Source organism: Schistocerca gregaria, chromosome 1 (assembly GCF_023897955.1).
Source record: "Schistocerca gregaria isolate iqSchGreg1 chromosome 1, iqSchGreg1.2, whole genome shotgun sequence".
NCBI classification, from domain to species: domain Eukaryota; kingdom Metazoa; phylum Arthropoda; class Insecta; order Orthoptera; family Acrididae; genus Schistocerca; species Schistocerca gregaria.
Window position 1 is genome coordinate 1,159,180,570 of NC_064920.1, and position 18,780 is coordinate 1,159,199,349.

General features: G+C 42.6%; 1 protein-coding gene across 3 annotated transcripts in view; it reads left to right on the forward strand.

Moving 5' to 3' along the window:
* The window catches only part of LOC126284072 (serine/arginine repetitive matrix protein 2), a 1,302,087-nt gene that overhangs the window by 1,158,120 nt on the left and 125,187 nt on the right, over window positions 1-18,780 (forward strand). For all 3 annotated transcript variants that reach the window (XM_049982713.1, XM_049982705.1, XM_049982723.1), the window contains one exon: window positions 10,816-10,935. In XM_049982713.1, the coding sequence (XP_049838670.1) occupies window positions 10,816-10,935 (120 nt within the window). The remainder of the gene's footprint in view (window positions 1-10,815; window positions 10,936-18,780) is intronic.

The window sequence follows — 18,780 nt, forward strand, 5'->3', positions numbered from 1 at the left end:
GCTCTTAAGTTACACCGTATCCTTTTGTCGGAATATGTTCTATCCAAACGTTGCCTTAACCTAATTACGTACTTATAATATCTTTCTTGGAAAAACAAATGAGTTACGGAATGACTTGTAGTTCACGATACTGCTGCTAGGTGACTAGTAAGCAGCAATGACTGACAATGGAAGACTATCTTCGGTGCTCGTTGGAAGGAAGTTAGGAAAAGAAATGGTGGACATATTACGCATGTGCTGAGTTAGAACAAATCTCCATGGGCGGCTCTTCATTGTAGTATATTTTCCTTTCAGATTGTATTGACAATAAAGTTTATATTCAAAAACAAAATGGTAACACATTTCGCGCGCCACCCAGTACCTGTTTTCAGAACTTGAGTGCAGTTGGTCATTATTGATTACTGGCGTTTTGAAAACATGTGACCTCACGAGTCTTCATGGGAAACGAAATTTTGACGGTCAGTAGCGAGACATAGAAGCTACAACCCTAACCCCTTGAAGGTGTCCTCCACAGATTATGGCGAAACATTCGGATTCTCAAAGAAACTCATTCGATTAGGGAGTAGTTGCGTGGAGTATTTTAATAACTGCAGTAAAATGATATGGCTGTCTCAGACTTAGTAGTGATTCACAGGGTGCAGGCGCAGTGGGGAAAAGTGTCGCGATCACCGGGACGGCACTTTCGCAGCACGCCGGAGTTATTTGGAGGCGTGCAGCCATTAAATTAGCAGCTGCGCCTCGTGTCGTGTCGTGTCGTCAGACAGCGGTAATGGCCGCCCGGCCGCACCTTTCCAGGAGCCGCTTTCAGCGGCTCCAATTAACGCCTCCAGCGGACGTCCAGGTTCAAGGCCTCTGGGGAAGGTCTGTACATGGCCTATGCTCGCTAAACGCCTCACATAAATGGCAGCGCCGATCCGAGGGGATAGCGAGAAAGGCATCTGCCGACGGCGATGGTACAAAGGGGGCGCAAGAACGTACCTAACAAAATACATGAAAGACAAACAAACCCACCCATTACCAGTATTTTTTGTATCACTAGGGTCATACTGACAGCTAGTAATTTACGCCGGGCATGTTGGCAATAGTCCGCAGCTCATGGTGGTGCGGTAGCGTTCTCGCTTCCCGCGCCCGGGTTCCCGGGTTCGATTCCCGGCGTGGTCGGGGATTTTCTCTGCCTCGTGATGACTGGGTGTTGCGTGCTGTCCTTAGGTTAGTTAGGTTTAAGTAGTTCTAAGTTCTACGGGACTGATGACCATAGATGTTAAGTCCCATAGTGCTCAGAGACATTTGAACCATATTGGCACTATATTTGCTGTTGTTGTGATCTTCAGTCCTCAGACTGGTTTGATGCAGCTCTCCATGCTACTCTATCTTGTGCAAGCTTCTTCATCTCCCAGTACCTACTGCAACCTACATCCTTCTAAATCTGTTTAGTGTATTCATCTCTTGGTCTCCCTCTACGATTTTTACCCTCCGCGCTGCCCTCCAATACTAAATTGGTGATCCCTTGATGCCGCAGAATTTGTCCTACCAAGCGATCCCTTCTTCTAGCCAAGTTGTGCCACAAATTTCTCTTCTCCCCAGTTCTATTCAGTACCTCATCATTAGTTAAGTAAACTGCCCATCTAATATTCAGCATCCATCTGTAGCACCACATTTCGAAAGCGTCTATTCTCTTTTTGTCTAAACTATTTATTGTCCACGTTTCACTTCCATACATGGCTACGCTACATACAAATACATTCAGAAAAGACTTCCTGACACCTAAATCTATACTCGATGTTAACAAATTTCTCTTCTTCAGAAACGCTTTCCTTGTCATTGCCAGTCTACATTTTAAATCCTCCCTACTTCGACCATCATCAGTTATTTTGCTCCCCAAATAGCAAAACTTATTTACTACTTTAAACGTCTCACTTCCTAATCTAATACCCTCAGCATCACCCGACTTAATTCGACTACATTCCATTATCCTCGTTTTGCTTTTGTTGATGTTCATCTTAGACCCTCCTTTCAAGACACTGTCCTTTCCGTTCAGCTGCTCTTCCAAGTCCTTTGTTGTCTCTGACAGAATTACAATGTCATCGGCGAACCTCAAAGTTTTTATTTCTTCTCCATGGATTTTTCATACCTACACCGAATTTTTCTTTTCTTTCCTTTACTGCTTGCTCAATATATATAGATTGAATAACATCGGGGAGAGTCTACAACCCTGCCTCACCAACCACTGCTCCCCTTTCATGCCCCTCGGCTCTTATAACTGCCATCTGGTTTCTGTACAAATTGTACATAGCCTTTCGCACCCTGTATTTTACCCCTGCCACATTCAGAATTTGAAAGAGAGTATTCCAGTCAACATTGTGAAAATATTTCTCTAAGCATACAAATGCTAGAGACATAAGTTTTCCTTTCCTTAATCTATTTTCTATGATAAGTCTTAGGGTCAGTATTGCCTCACGTGTTCTAATATTTCTACGGAATTCAAACTGATCTTCCCCGAGGTGGGCCTCTACCAGTTTTTCCATTCGTCTGTAAAGAATCCGCGTTTGTATTGTGCAGCCGTGCCTTATTAAACCGATAGTTCGGTAATTTTCACAACTGTCAACCCCTGCTTTCTTTGGGATTGGAATTATTATATTCTTCTTGAAGTCTTAGGGTATTTCGCCTGTCTCATACGTCTTGCTTACCAGATGGTAGAGTTCTGTCAGGGCTCGCTCTCCCAAGGCTATCAGTACATATTTGCTAACTAACATAAAACCATTCATTCCAGTTGTTCAATGTAGCAGTAATAACTCTGTTTTCATAAACGTTATGTTCAAGAAACAAAAACAAAAAAATATATGGGGGTCATAATGACCCCAGTAGTAGCAGAAAGGGCACAAAACAGCTGATGCAAGAAACCGTAGGGAATGGGTACAAAAATAAGCGGGAATATTTTCATTGTTGCAGGTTTTTCGTGTAACAACTGTTCTACATAGCAATCATCATTCTGTTTTCATAAATGTTACGTTCAACAAAGGAACAAAGAATTTAAGTCTGGCTCATATTAACTTCGGTTGCACTCACAGTCAACGCAAAAACCATAAATAAACTTTAATGTGTTGTAAGTACAAAAAGGAACGAAACATCATTGGATGCATCTGACTCAGAGGGAGAAGGTCACATATTTTGAAAATAATAGTTGTGGGTTGGATTGGTTTTGGGGGGAGGAGACCAGACGGCGAGGTCATCGGTCTCTTCGGGTTAGGGAAGGAAGAGGACGGAAGTCGGCCGTGCCCTTTCAAAGGAACCAACCCGGCATTTGCCTGGAGCGATTTAGGGAAATCACGGAAAACCTAAATCAGGATGGCCGAATAATAGTTTTGAAAACAATGAAGGTATACAGGGTGACCCATTGATCGTGATCGGGACAAATATCTCACAAGATAAGCGTGAAACGATAAAACTACAAAGAACGAAACTTGTCTAGCTTGAAGGGGGAAACCAGACGGCTATGGTTGGTCAGCTAGATGGCGCTGCCATAGATCAAAACGGGTATCAACTGTTTTTTTCTAAAATAGGAACTCCCATTTTTATTGCATATTCGTGCAGTACGTAAAGAAATATGAATGTTTTAGTTGGACCACTTTTTTCGCTTTGTGATAAATGGCGCTGTAATAGTCACAAACATATGGCTCACAATTTTAGACGAACAGTTGGTTACAGGTAAGTTTTTAAATTAAAATACTGAACTCAGGTACGTTTGAACATATTATTTCGGCTGTTCCAATGTGATCATGTTCCTTTATGAACTTATCATTTCTGGAACGCATGCTGTTACAGCGTGATTACCTGTAAATACCACATTAATGCAATAAATGCTTAAAATGATGTCCGTGAGCCTCAATGCATTTGGCAATACGTGTAACGACATTCCTCTCAACAGCGAGTAGTTCGCCTTCCGTAATGTTCGCACATGCATTGACATTGCGCTGACGCATGTTGTCAGGCACTGTATATGGATCACGATGGCAAATATCCTTCAACTTTCCCCACAGAAAGAAATCCGGGGACGTCAGATCCGGTGAACGTGCGGGCCATGGTATGGTGCTTCGGCGACCAGTCCACCTGTCATTAAATATGCTACTCAATACCGCTTCAACCGCACGCGAGCTATGTGCCGGACATCCATTATGCTGGAAGTACATCACCATTCTGTCATGCAGTGAAACATCTTGTAGTAACATCGGTAGAACATTACGTAGGAAATCAGCTTACATTGTACCATTTAGATTGCCATCGATAAAATGGGGGCCAATTATCCTTCCTCCCATAATGCCGCACCACACATTAACCCGCCAAGGTCGCTGATGTTCCACTTGTCGCAGCCATCGTGGATTTTACGTTGCCCAATAGTGCATATTATGCCGGTTTACGTTACCGCTGTTGGTGAATGACGCTTCGTCGCTAAATACAACGCGTGCAAAAAATCTTTCATCGTCCCGTAATTTCTCTTGTTCCCAGAGGCAGAACTGTACACGACGTTCAAAGTCGGCGCCATGCAATTCCTGGTGCACAGAAATAAGGTACTTGTGCAATCGATGTTGATGTATCATTCTCAACACCGACATTTTTGAGATTCCCGATTTTCGCGCAGTTTGTCTGCTACTGATGTGCGGATTAGCCGCGACAGCAGCTAAAACACCTACTTGGGCATCATCATTTGTTGCAGGTCGTGGTTGACGTTTCACATGTGGCTGAACAGTTCTTGTTTCCTTAAGTAACGTAACTACCCGGTGAACGGTCCATTTTTCTGTAGTAGAATTCCCGCAACATTGGTGATACGGGTCCGATTGTCGACCAATGCAGATTTTTAAACAATGGTACATGTTCTACGAGCATTTTGGTGAAGCTTGAAGTACACGTAAATGGAAACAAATCGGTAGCGCTCGAATGCGATAATCGCTGGCTCGCTGGTTCGAGCATATTTTCGGACATTATTTTTTCGTTCGTTCAACTACCTAAGTCATTTAAGTATGAAATTCGTCAGCTGTATGCTGACTGACGCATACATAATTGTCATTTTTATTAAAAATGCACGTTCTCTTGTTTCTAAGTACATAATGGGCACCAAAATACAGTTTTCAGTTCTCAGTTATCGATCTCTTATTAAAGATTGTTAAAAAAAGATTGTTTGCAATACAAATAATATTTTTCATCTTTAAGTATTTTACGTTTCAAGGAAATGCTCGTAGAACCTGGGCCTTTGTTTAAAAATTTATCCCATCCAAGAATCGAATCCAGGCCACCCAAGAACCAGGCAAGCATTCTACCAGAGTCACACTGTACTTTCGAAACAATGGTTTTATATAGTGGTATTAAGGCTCTCTAAAAACTTCAGAGTCGATTGATTTTCTCGAGAGTTTTTGAGAGTTGCCTCGACCTGCTGTGGGGGTCCTCATATTTCAGTTTTGAACTGTATCATAAACGGAAAATAAAAAATAAAAAAAATAAAAAACCGATTGCCATGTGTTGCAAGACAAGAATAACAATCGAGGTTTTTGAAATATGGTGCTGCGGATGTATGCTGAAGAGCTGATAGGTTGATCGAATAACTGGTGAAGTTTTATTGCTATGGTCTTCAGAAGAGGTACTGAATCTAATACAGAAAAAAAGGGCCTCGAGTCACAGCTGGACTTAGATGAGGGAAACGCGTCCTGAGAGGCGCTGGAATACTATGTTTGTTAATGGAGGAAAATTTTTGCGAAAAAAAGTCTAGAAACCTTAAAATATGTCTACTGTCGTCAACTTAGAACTTCTAAAACAAGTTTATTGAAAGTTACGCCATTTGACTGCATTGATCGTTTGTTCTATCGAACAGTCATGATTTCGGCCTCTGGCTGCTTTCAAGTACCACAATGTAACATGACCAGAATACTGTAACCTAAATCATCGTCGGAGTATTGTGGTACTTGGAAATGGTCAAGAGCCGAAATCATGATTGTACAATAGAATAAACGTTCCACTCAGTCACATGCAGGAACTTTAATTTAAACAGTATTATATGGCTTTGGCCCCGAGCTGGATTCTAACACAAGGAGTCAGTAACAATAAAACCTAAGCCTAATGGTAAATTTATTAATACTGACACTGATCCTGGTTTTACAGGTTTTAAGTTTTGATATGATGGTGACAGTAGCGAAACGATGGAATAAATAACGACATATATTAAACGATGCACACGATTTTATTCATGAAATATTAACATGTTTGTACATGCATATAGGATGTTATTTCCTTTATTAATAATGGTGGGAAGAACATGTACATTCACTCCATTTATTCATTTGACACTCCGTTCTTCGTGCAGTAATAACCACATCTTTACAGTCCTGTATTCCCACATCGACGAAAAGAAATATATTTTGCTACGTTACACACCTGCGTCCTAGCTTTGTAGGAAATAAGAAGTGTAAAATACTCTTTTCAATGTGATACAACTCAGGAAATCGACAAGTAAAATGCTGCTAAGGCAGCGCAGTGCATTCCATCTGGCTGTTATACGCGTCCCGGCTACATGTTGCTCCAAGCAAAGTGGCGTTCAGACCTGTTCTCTTGCCAGATCTTACTCTTTGCCTGAGAGGCGCATAAAATCGTTCTTTTACGCGCTGACATTCACGTGAATTTTAGAGTTACAACAAATTCGAAGCGCAGTTACGCTTAATTCATGTCACGCTCTGCATTCGTTTCGTGGGCTTCTCGGTCCGCCTGCGAAGCACGAGTTATGCTTCTCGCTCACCTTTACTGAGCTGCGGGCTGGCGAAACCGCGGCGACCACACTCACCATATGTTCTCCAGTTCCGCCTCGTAGACGAAACGTATGCTTCAGGTTTTAAATTTTTTTGTCGTTAACCGGTCTTACAATACTTACTAATGTGACTCTGTACAGGCGTTGGATTCACGATTGCTGCTGCAAACTACCTTTGGAAGCAACATCATAACCTAATGTCGTTAAACGATTCCAACATTGTAAAGCACTTTGCGTACCGGTATACGCATTTTATATAGCTTGTGGATAACCAGAAAATGTGTTCTAGTGAAAGGACTTCGAAATACATAATGTAGAATATCTAGTACGATTTTTAAAAAAATAGAAAATTTCTGGCAACGGATCAGAAAGCTCTTAAACAAAAGTTAGCGGTAATATAATATACCAGTTAAGGTGTGAAAAGAAAGCGACAACATTTCAAATAAGTGAAGTATCATCATAATAATCATCATCATCATAATCATCATCATCACGAGTTAGAAGACATCAGTTGCTTGATAAAAGCTACCTCTAAACTTCCCTTGGTCTACGATCCAGCGATTTACATCCGTAATGCTCTTTTCTTTCAATGCCATCTACCAACCTCCCATTACGAGCTATTGTAATCTAACAAAGAACACTCGCCTGGCTACAAATCCCGTTCACTTCCATTTCTTTATTTTATTGTAGTCATACAGTTGTGAAATTACGAGATGAAGTTTCTCGCAGAGCGAAAGATTGAAGTTTTTGTATGTCCGTCCTTTTAGCAAGACGTCTCTGGGACTACGGCAGTTTACAATCGTGACAAATAAAAACACCTACAGACGTCATTTTGATTTTATTTTATTTTGTCGCTACCAGTTTCGACGCTTCATTGCGTCATGTTCAGGCTATTTTGATGCGGTACAGGTTGATACGATCCCCATGCATAACCCATCAGTTGCCGGCACTACTGGATTCGCAGATAATGTGTCAGCACTCCAACCATATGGATAGTTGGAGCGCTAACACATTATCTGCGAATCCAGCAGTGCCGGCAACTGATGGGTTATGCATGGGGATCGTATCGACCTGTACCGCATCAAGACACCCTGAAGATGACGCAATGAAGCGTCGAAACTGGTAGCGACAAAATAAAATAAAATCAAAAGGACGTCTGTAGGTGTTTTTATTTGACACGAAAGATTGAAGTGGTTGTGTTTTGTGAACAGCAGTGGTCGAGATGGGTAACCACTGGCGCATGGTGGTCTTTGGGGAGAGGGGTTTTTCCCACCGAGCGGAGGGAGAAACGGCGGCTTGAACCGACTTGGAAGGACTGTAATGACGGCCACTGAGTGCTCACTCGAATACGCCTGTTGCAATTTTACCAAAACTATTATCTTCAGTTTATAAACTCGCTACAGTGAAACAAAGGGCACTACAGAGACTGCAGCGATAAGATGAGCTCATTGCCACATAACCTATATCAAAAGTTTTTGAAAATATTTTATGGCTGTAATATCGTGGTGCTGACTCTCGGCTCGCCACAGCTACATTTCGTATGAAGGCAGCATGAGTTGACTATTTCCTTTCCCAGTTACCCCAGATGGTGAACAATTAATAAAATTTATGTTAATATGTGCTGTCTGTTCTGTTGGACACGTCCGGTAGAACAGACACGTACAAAAATACATAAATGAGAGAGGACGTCTCTAGCTTCTTTCAGCGCGGATGCACCATATCTTCAGAACCGCTCTGGGAATTAGCGAATGCTACGAGCAGTAGGGATAATGAATAAAGTCGATACTTACGATTGACAGGTTGAGAATTTGGGCCGAACAAGAAACGTGCCCGAACGGCCGAGGAGCATCCGCGTTGGAGACCCGGGCCGGTACAAATTTTCAAACTTCACCATTGATTTTTTCAGTGCCTCTAGTTACTTCAAGTACTGATTTGTCGTAATACATAAAGTTTATTTAATAGCTAGTTTGCGCTGATTATTGTCCGCCTCTGTAGTTCAATGACAATCTGTGTGGTTGCTATGCGAATGACTCGGGTTCGATACCCGGTACTGCTGGTTTTTTTCCCTTGGTGTGAGGATTGGAACAGGATGCACTGGGATTTGTGGTAGTAATGGAGAAGCAACGTGAGTGAGAAGTACCGACTCCAAGGTTGAGAAAGCCGACAATGGCCGGGAGGGCGGTGTAGTGACGCCACGTCCTTCAAGACTGTATCCGAATGACGCCATTGGCAGAGGATGACACGGCGGTCGGTCGGCTCCGATTGGCTCGTCCTGACCATAATGTGTTTTATTTTGCTTCACTTTACTAATTATTGAAATGAATGTTCGCAAAATTGTAATTAAGTGATAAATGGTGTTTGTCATGTAAAATCGAAAGGCACAAATGGATATAGGGCAGGAGGACGCACTTTTCTTGTTAGCCACATTTGTTCTTATAAGTTTCTTTAACACACATCTCTTGTATAATGAAAAACCATATCTGAGCGTGATATACATTCTTATTAATTTCTTATGTATTATATTATTGTTCATACCTTCAGAGGTAACAAAATGACTGTGTTAAATGTAAGATCGTCTTAATGCAATGTTGTTGTTGTGGTCGTCAGTCCGATGCGGTTGCGAATACATAGAAGGAAAGATCCCTTATCATTTAGCTACAACATACCAGGTCAGCAACTGGAAGCAGTTAATTCCATAAATTTCCTGGTAGTACGCATTAGGAGTGATTAAAATGGAATGATCATATAAAGTTGATCGTCGGTAAAGCAGATGCCAGACTGAGATTCATTGGAAGAATCCTAAGGAAATGCAACCTGAAAACAAAGGAAGTAGGTTACAGTACTCTTGTTCGACCACTGCTTGAATACTGCTCAGCAGTGTGGGATCCGTACCAGACAGGGTTGATAGAAGAGATAGAGAAGATCCAACGGATAGCAGCGCGCTTCGTTACAGGATCATTTAGTAATCGGAGATGATAGATAAACTCCAGTGGAAGACTCTGCAGGAGAGACGCTCAGTAACTCGCAACTGGCTTTTGTTGAAGTTTCGAGAACATACCTTCACCGAGGAGTCAAGCAGTATGTTGCTCCCTCCTACGTATAACTCGCGAAGAGACCATGAGGATAAAATCAGAGAGATTAGAGCCCACACAGAGGCATACCGACAATCCTTCTTTCCACGAACAAAACGAGACTGGAATAGAAGGGAACCGATAGAGGCACTCAAGGTAACCTCCGCAACACACCGTCAGGTGCCTTGCGGAGTATGGATGTAGATGTAGATGTAGATGCGGCGTTCACGGTACTCTATCTTCTGCAAGCCTCTTCATCTCCGAATAATTACTGTGACCTACATCCTTCTGAATTTGCTTACTGTATTCATCTCTTAGACTCCTTCTACGATTTTTACCCTGTTGATACACATCCTTCCACCTCTCCCGTGTCCTTCCTCGTCTCCATATCCCTTACGCCGGCCTGGGTGGCCGAGCGGTTCTAGGCACTACAGTCTGGAACCGCGCGACCGCTACGTTCGCAGGTTCGAATCCTGCCTCGGGCATGGATGTGTGTGATGTCCTTAGGTTAGTTAGGTTTAAGTAGTTCTAAGTTCTAGGGGACTGATGACCTCAGATGTTAAGTCCCATAGTGCTCAGAGCCATTTGAACCATTTTTTTCGTTCTTTAATCCGACTTGGTACGGATCCCAAACACTTAAGTAGTATTAAGAATAGGTTGCGCTAGCATCTTGTATGCAGTCTCCTTTGTAGATGAACCACACGTTTCTAAAATTCTCCCAATAAAACCGAAGTCGGCCATTCGCCTTCCCTATCTCAGTCCCCCATGCTCGTTTCATCTCATATCGCTTTGCATCGTTACACCCGGACACTACTAATGCTGCATTCGATCATTTCAGGTTTGTTTTTCCTACGCATCTGCCTGTTTTCCATCCCCATCTCTACTATCTCTACTGCCTTCTCTACCTCCTGTCAGACAAAGTGTCCGACTGTACGCTTGGTGTTTGTCTGCCTGCAGGCCTATCTGGCAGCGGTGTGCAGTGGTCAGGACGTGCGCCTGGCGCTGACAGAGGGCGGCGACGGCGCCAGAGGGGACCAGCTGGTGGAGGCGGCGGGGGCGGGCGAGGGCCCGCGGGAGGTGAGTGCTCAGCTCTGCTCTTGTGCGCAGATTAGATTAGATTCTGTTTTCGTTCCATACACTCAAAACTGAGACGGTTCTTGTGAGTGTGGAACATGTCAGAAATTGTAACATAAAAAACATAGACATTATGTGATTCTTGAATTTCTCCCGGCGTATTTGATAATCAAAATATCCACGGGTGTACTGCCGGTCTACAGTGTCCAACGGGCACAATATTTCGGCGATCATACATGTCGCCATCATCAGGTGAACTGACGGACTGAGCTCCTGTGAACGTGCCGGCACAGAGATCCGTACACTATGGCTGCTCAGGGGGAAGTGGGTTCGGCGGCCGATCACCTGATGATGGCGACATGTATGATCGCCGAGATATTGTGCCCGTTGGACACTGTAGACCGGCAGTACACCCATTGATATTTTGATTATAGAAATTATGAATAATATACCCACTCCCCTGGCCATTTTTCAGGAGAGTGTCAAAATATGTGAATACATCACAGTAAACTGGAACTGCTAATATTTACAGGCTTAATGCGCTGCCACAATGAAACGGAGTTATGCACGTTAAACAAATTTATCGTACACAAAACACCTAATCTTGACTCCCTTGTGACCAAGTGCTGTCAAAACTAGAATCTAAAAGACATTTTTATTTAAACTACTCTAACAGTACCTTTTCAGGTATTCATCTATAGAGTGGAAGGAGTTTCCTATCAAAAAATCTTTCAAATTCTGCCTAAACTGTGATTTACCTAGAACTAAGCATTTGATGGTTCTGGCAATATATTGTAAATGTATGTTCGTGGACCCCTTTTTGGACTAAGGTAAGTGATTTTTAGGTCTGTATGTAGATTATTCTTTCTTGTGGTATTCATACTGTGTCGAGCTATTGGTTGGAATTGGAGACATATTATTTGCAACAAATTTCGTTATTGAATAAATATACTGAGAAGCACTGGTTACAATACCCAGTTCCTTGAATTTACACCGCAAATGAGTCTTATTACACGCTTTTGCACTCTGAAGACTTCTGTTCGGTTTGACGAGTTGCCCATAATATGATCCCATATGACGTAACAGAATGAAAATAAGCAAAGTACGATAGTTTTTTATACTAATATCTCCTACATCTGACATCATGCGCATTGAAAATACAGACTCGTTAAGGCGCTTCAGCAATTCTGTGGTATGCCCTTGCAAATTGAAGTGCCTGAGCGGGTTCATCTTTAAAGTGCTCACCCAAGGTGCGTGGGTGGAAGTGAGAGTGTTGCCGAAGTGGAGGGGGAGGGTCTTAGAGGCACACTGTGAAAAAGGACGTTTGGTCCCCGCCATCCTACTTTGTCTTTTTACTCCCAACTACAACAAAAACTTCGATAGTAGAATACGTTGTTTGAGAACATATAACACGAATACACAAACGTAAATTAATTTCCCCTGTGAAACCTATTTATTCAGATTATGCAATTCATTGTTCTGAAAGTTTTGTATTCGTTACTTTTGCTGGAACTCATGGAGGATCTATTTCGAAAGTTATCAAATTTCTACGTTTTCGATCTAGAAGGCATCCATAACAATCCAGTGAGTTAATATATAGATTCAGGAAACTAGATTATCTCGAAACTGTAGAGCAATTTTTACTCATTTCCAAGACAAGTTTGTTTTAGCTCGAACGTAATTAATTAAGAACATATAATTAATTAAAGATTTCAATCAGCCCAGAATTTCAGCTTATATGGTGATCAAACCATTACAGGTTTATGGAGTAGTGTTACTGATGGGCTAAGTTTTCTGAACCCAACGACATCAATACCAAATACATAGTGGCCATAATGAAGAATTGCATAATTTTTACTATCCAAATTTTAATAATCAATTTGGATGCTATACCCAAAGTGTAAGCATAAATTGGTTCTTTACAATTAAATAGCTATTGCTCATATCGGCAATTTGATAAACAAAATTTGACAGTCATTATTACATCTATTTAAAAAGGAATAATTATACCTTGGGAATTCTCAAATAATAATCAAATAACTAATATCACGTAACATTCTAGCGCACGTCCAAATCATGACGAAACCCTGCAACTCCGTGACGTTGTTTCAATCGTGCGACACGTCTACGACGCGTTTGACAGAATTCTGGTGACATTTGGCGTCAATGTGCTATCATTAGCACGCCTTACGCCTCATATGAACTTTTTTTCGCATATGTCGAATCCTTGCTGTTTTGAAGCGTCACCTAGTTCAAGGTTGACGTCACAGGGGGCCATACTTTTCCTCGTTATAGAGGAAGGCTGCAAGCACCTTTGAGGCAAATTTCACTCGCCACGCCATGACACACGACGCGCCGCCATGGGAAACAATTACTGGTTTTCGGAAAAGTGACGAGTGTAGACTCTTTCTTTGCCAGTGTAGGTACAAACGAACGAAAGGGGTGACTAGAGGACAATGAAAGAAAAAGATAATTCAAATAATCTTAGTGCCGGAAAGCAATGGTTTCCCCAATACGAAGTATGTACAAGAGCTGTTGTCTAATAACGTTCCTTATGGTAAAAAATGGTTCAAATGGCTCTGAGCACTGTGGGACTTAACTTCTGAGGTGATCAGTCCCCTATAACTTAGAACTACTTAAAGCTAACTAACCTAAGGACATCACATACATCCACGCCTGAGGCAGGATTCGAACCTGCGACCGTAGCGGCTGCATGATTCCAGACTGTAGCGCCTAGAACCGCTCGGCTACCTCGGCCGGCTATGGTAAAAGGAATCGTATATGGTACATGCAAGATGGTACACCGGTACACTTTCACGGGGCTGTTTGGGAATACGAAGCACGAATCACCGACAGCAAGTGTGTTGGCCGTAGCTCGCCTTAACCATGGCCTCTCATGTCCCCTGGCTTGAACCATTTAGATATTTTTGTGTTGAGATATTTCAAAGCTTTGGAGTGCTACAGCCCTATTTATACTGACGATAACTTCTGGTAACCCACTGTGAATGGTTGCCAATTCATCTGGAACACGTCTAGGATGTTTGAACGTGTATGGGCATCGATGAGGAGACTTTTGGAGCCTCCGTTCGATTGAATACTGTTGTGATGTGTTTGTCTTCAAGAGCATATCTGAAGTTTGGATGTTCAGAGCCTCTGTTCATGTTATCAGATGTGTCTCAGAGAGACCATTGATTTCTGGAACTATGTTTATTAGCATTATTTGCGTGTTTCATTGTTGTCTTCTTGCCCCTTTCGTTTGTATCCATAATAGAAAAACAGCTTATACGAATATCACCAGCCTCGCTTTGACCTGCGAGATAGGGTTAAAATATCCACTAGTCCAAAGTCAACAATTAAAGATCAGAAGCTGGACAACTGTTTTAAGGAAAATTCCGGGAAACGACTGCAGTACTGGAATAAGCACTCCTCTAACATTGCAGACACCGTATCCAGCTGACTCCTAGTAACTTCGGTCGATTATCTTCACAACAACAAAACAAGAATACAGTTTAAGCCAATGGGAAGAGAATCCCAAACAACCACCACACTAAAATTTCCAAGGAAGAAAATTGAATTTATTTGCTTCAGTTAATACCTGACAAGTGCATCGCTTTTATCCAGTACCACCTCCAGTTAAGGCTCCATTTGCTCCATTTGCAGCCACCATTAATAACGCTTCTGTAACGTGTGGCCTTGTGCCACGATTTTCAGAAGTTTCTCTTCAAAAGGTAATGGAAGACGTCGAGAAAATTACAGTACATCTATAACCACAAAAATACTTCACAGGGCACTGTACATTACATCGCGGTGGGTATATCGTACGAAAATTATCAGTTTTGTTTTCTATTCCACTCGCATATTGACTGAGGGAGAAATGACCGTTTATATGACTTCGTGCGCGCCCTAATCTCTATCTTTTCCTCTTGATGTCAACGGGAGATATTCGTCGGATGCATCATAGTGGTCACACGTTCATCTTTGAATACAGATTCTCCATATTTGCGCAACAGAGTTCTGCAAAAACTACGTCACCTCCTTCCAAGGATTGCCTTTTAAGTTCCCCGAGCATTTCTGTTTCACTTTTATATCTGCTACACCAACCTGTTAGATCCCAGCAGAGCACCTATAAATTCCTTCGATGTCTGTTGTCATGCGTACTTCACAAAAAACTCCAAACACTAGTTAAATATTGCGGCATTGATTCCTCCAGCATCTGAAATGTGATTTACTTTACTGATACAGTTTCTAGAATGCTTCAAAAAATCAGATCCTTCCATTAGCACTCCGTAATTCTGATTTTAAGCGGTAGTCTAATTTTTTATCGCTTCTTAGTATTAGTCTTAATTCTTATGTGGTGTGACGCGCTCAACATGTTCATCACTAATATTTTAATCAGACAGTATACGGTCCTTTCCTTTGGTTATAAGTATTATCTCACATTTATGTATAGTTTAATAGAATTGGCATTACACCTAGTTGAAATTTTCTCCAAGTATTTCTATAATTCCTTACGATCCTCCAATGATGTCACTTTCGTGTAGATAACAGCATCGTCAGCTAACGGTCCTGTAAAGCTGCGGATGCTATCTGATAAATCTTTTGTATACACACATCAACAAAAGTGTTGCTTCATTCCGATGTGACGTGCATGTGTGTTGCTGTTATAACTGTTCCTGTACCGATCGGAAGGTGATCCCAAACGTTCTTTGTAAACATACATATAGTTACCACGATCGCTGTCTACGGGTAGAACACCGCACTCTAAAGGACTGCAGCATTTCAGTTAAAAGTAAAGCATGACCGCATTAGATACGCCTGTGGAACAGTAGAGTGAACATCCATCATGCCATGAAGGATAATGGTGACCAATGATCGGGTCCGCATCATCACGTTAAACGTTTTACAAGGCTTGTCAACCAGGAAAGTTTCTCGACCTGTGCACCGGAAAACTTTCGAGTCAAAGCAACCGTGGGCTGAATGTTCCAGAGCTGAATTCGGCGTCAGAGGAGGCTAGAGGACGTCATGTTTTGCGTCATACCGTTAGAAGACTATTGCATGAAGCGAAAGTCCATTGCCGATCACCATGGCGAGCGTAACGTCGTATTCCACAAAACCATGGGCTCTGTGACACATGAGCAAGAAATCGTGCGGAATGGACTCTCAAGGATTGGCGTAGGGTGTTGTTTGCGGACTACACTGATAAGCGCAGAAAACGTGTTTGCAGAGAACCCTGTAAATTCGAACACCTCCAACATTGCACTGCACATGTGCAACAAGGCGATGGTGGAGTGATGTTCTGGGGTGGCATTACATGGGGCCACCGTGCACCTCTCGTGGTTGCTGAGGGCATCCTGGCATAGGGACGAGACTTCGCAACCAATAGTAGGACCGTATCGCCAACTTTCAGGAGCCGGTTTCACCTTGATGGGCTATAGCTCACATGCTCATGACAGTTCCATTCACCATGTTAGGATCACCAGGATCGAGTGGCCTTTCTGTTTCCCAGACATGAACCAAATCGAACACATGCGTGATCGATTGGAAAGAATTGCTTTTGAAAATCGAAAACGACCACCTACGCTGTGCGACCTTCGGCGGGTTTCCATTGAAGAGTGAACAAATTTGGACCGAGGAGGGGTTGATCAGCTTGCCGATTGTATTTCACGACGAATGCAAACCTGCATCCGAGCAGGGGGATCTTTCACTACATTCTTACCTTGCTCAGGAGCGCTGTGAAAAACTCCCCATACGTAACAGACGATTTCGTAGTTGTAAACGTTAGTTTTGTTGATTTGGCGATTTCGGCTGATTGCTAATGAAGGTACATGTATAGAAATGTGCCTCAAAAGCAGTTTTTGTTTCGTGTGCCATGAATTCCGAAATAAAGGGTTGATGCAAAACTTTTGTTGAAGTGTGTATACTGTCTTCTTCAGCGATGAGAGTCGCTTCTGCCTTGGTGCCAATGATGGTCGTATGCGTGTTTGGCGCCGTGCAGGTGAGCGCCACAATCAGGACTGCATACGACCAAGGCACACAGGGCCAACACCCGGCATCATGGTGTGGGGAGCGATCTCGTACACTGGCCGTACACCTCTGGTGATCGTCGAGGGGACACTGAATAGTGCACGGTACAGCCAAACCGTCATCGAACCCATCGTTCTACCATTCCTAGACCGGCAAGGGAACTTGCTGTTCCAACAGGACAATGCACGTCCGCATGTATCCCGTGCCACCCAACGTGCTCTAGAAGGTGTAAGTCAACTACCCTGGCCAGCAAGCTCTCCGGATCTGTCCCCCATTGAGCATGTTTGGGACTGGATTAATCGTCGTCTCACGCGGTCTGCACGTCCAGCACGAACGCTGGTCCAACTGAGGCGCCAGGTGGAAATGGCATGGCAAGCCGTTCCACAGGACTACATCCAGCATCTCTACGATCGTCTCCACGGGAGAATAGCAGCCTGCATTGCTGCGAAAGGTGGATATACACTGTACTAGTGCCGACATTGTGCATGCTCTGTTGCCTGTGTCTATGTGCCTGTGGTTCTGTCAGTGTGATCATGTGATGTATCTGACCCCAGGAATGTGACAATAAAGTTTCCCCTTCCTGGAACAATGAATTCACGGTGTTCTTATTTCAATTTCCAGGAGTGTAGTTAATTAAAATAAAACATCATATTAACAATTCACAAAGTAATTCTAAACTATCGTCTGGTGTTGCCGGTTATTTAATTAATTAACTCGCTTACAATATTGAGTGCTGAGGTACATTGCGGTGATAATCAGAAGGAAATCTAAGGCGCTCATGGGAAAAGTTCACAGAAACTTACGCTAATCACACACACAAAAACAGAGATAAAAAGAATTTGGACCATCACAAGAAGTCAAAGACTAAGAAGTTCATCCCTGTCGCTATGATTGGATTATTGCGAACTATAACGCTGTGGAATACCTTCCGACAAAGATATTTATCCGGCTCACCGCGAACATGAAACTAAGCTACACTGGCGTGAAACATCCGCAAACGCCGTGAATATTCATGAACAAAGGAAAATTACCAAGACTCGACAAAACTTGAAGAACACACCGTATAGACACAAACATCAAAAAAACATCACGCGGAGTTAAGAATAAAACTTACTCAAGATGGTACTGAGATTTCACGCTGTGAAATCACCACCACGTGGTATGAAAAATGGTACACAATCTTAAAATTGAAACGAAATCACACACATACACACACACACACACACACACACACACACACACACACACACACACACACACACACGCGCGCGCGCGCACGCACGAAAAACGTTCACATTTACATTCCATTTACAAGAGATGTCAGGTAATTGAATTTGAAACATGTGCTGGAATAACGAACTTCCTACACCACTACACTGGCTATACAAAGCAAGGACCGGAAAATCTTACTAAATACAGAAAACATACTCGTAACTACCCTCTGAAAAATACAAGGATTCGACTTCCGAACTTTAAAATTGACTAGCAAATCAAACGTGTACATCAGAATGGCTACACATCATCACACATTAACACACTCACAAACGCCAAGTTGCTCTTGAGAGTACAGTCTTCATTCACCCAAGGTCCCGTCCCGAGTGCCGAGAGCATGTTCTCCCTTCAACGAACTTCCCCGAGGTAGCCGGAAGAGACTAGAGGGGTCCTTTCCGCCACCAACTTAACTATTGCCAAATGACTTCCAAAAGAGTAGAAATCTCTTTGATTTGACTGAGAAAGCTACGTTGGCTACACTATTACTACCGCAGCGGACAGCCAGATACTGCGTTGCTACCATATAATAGACCATTTCAGCATAATACTAAC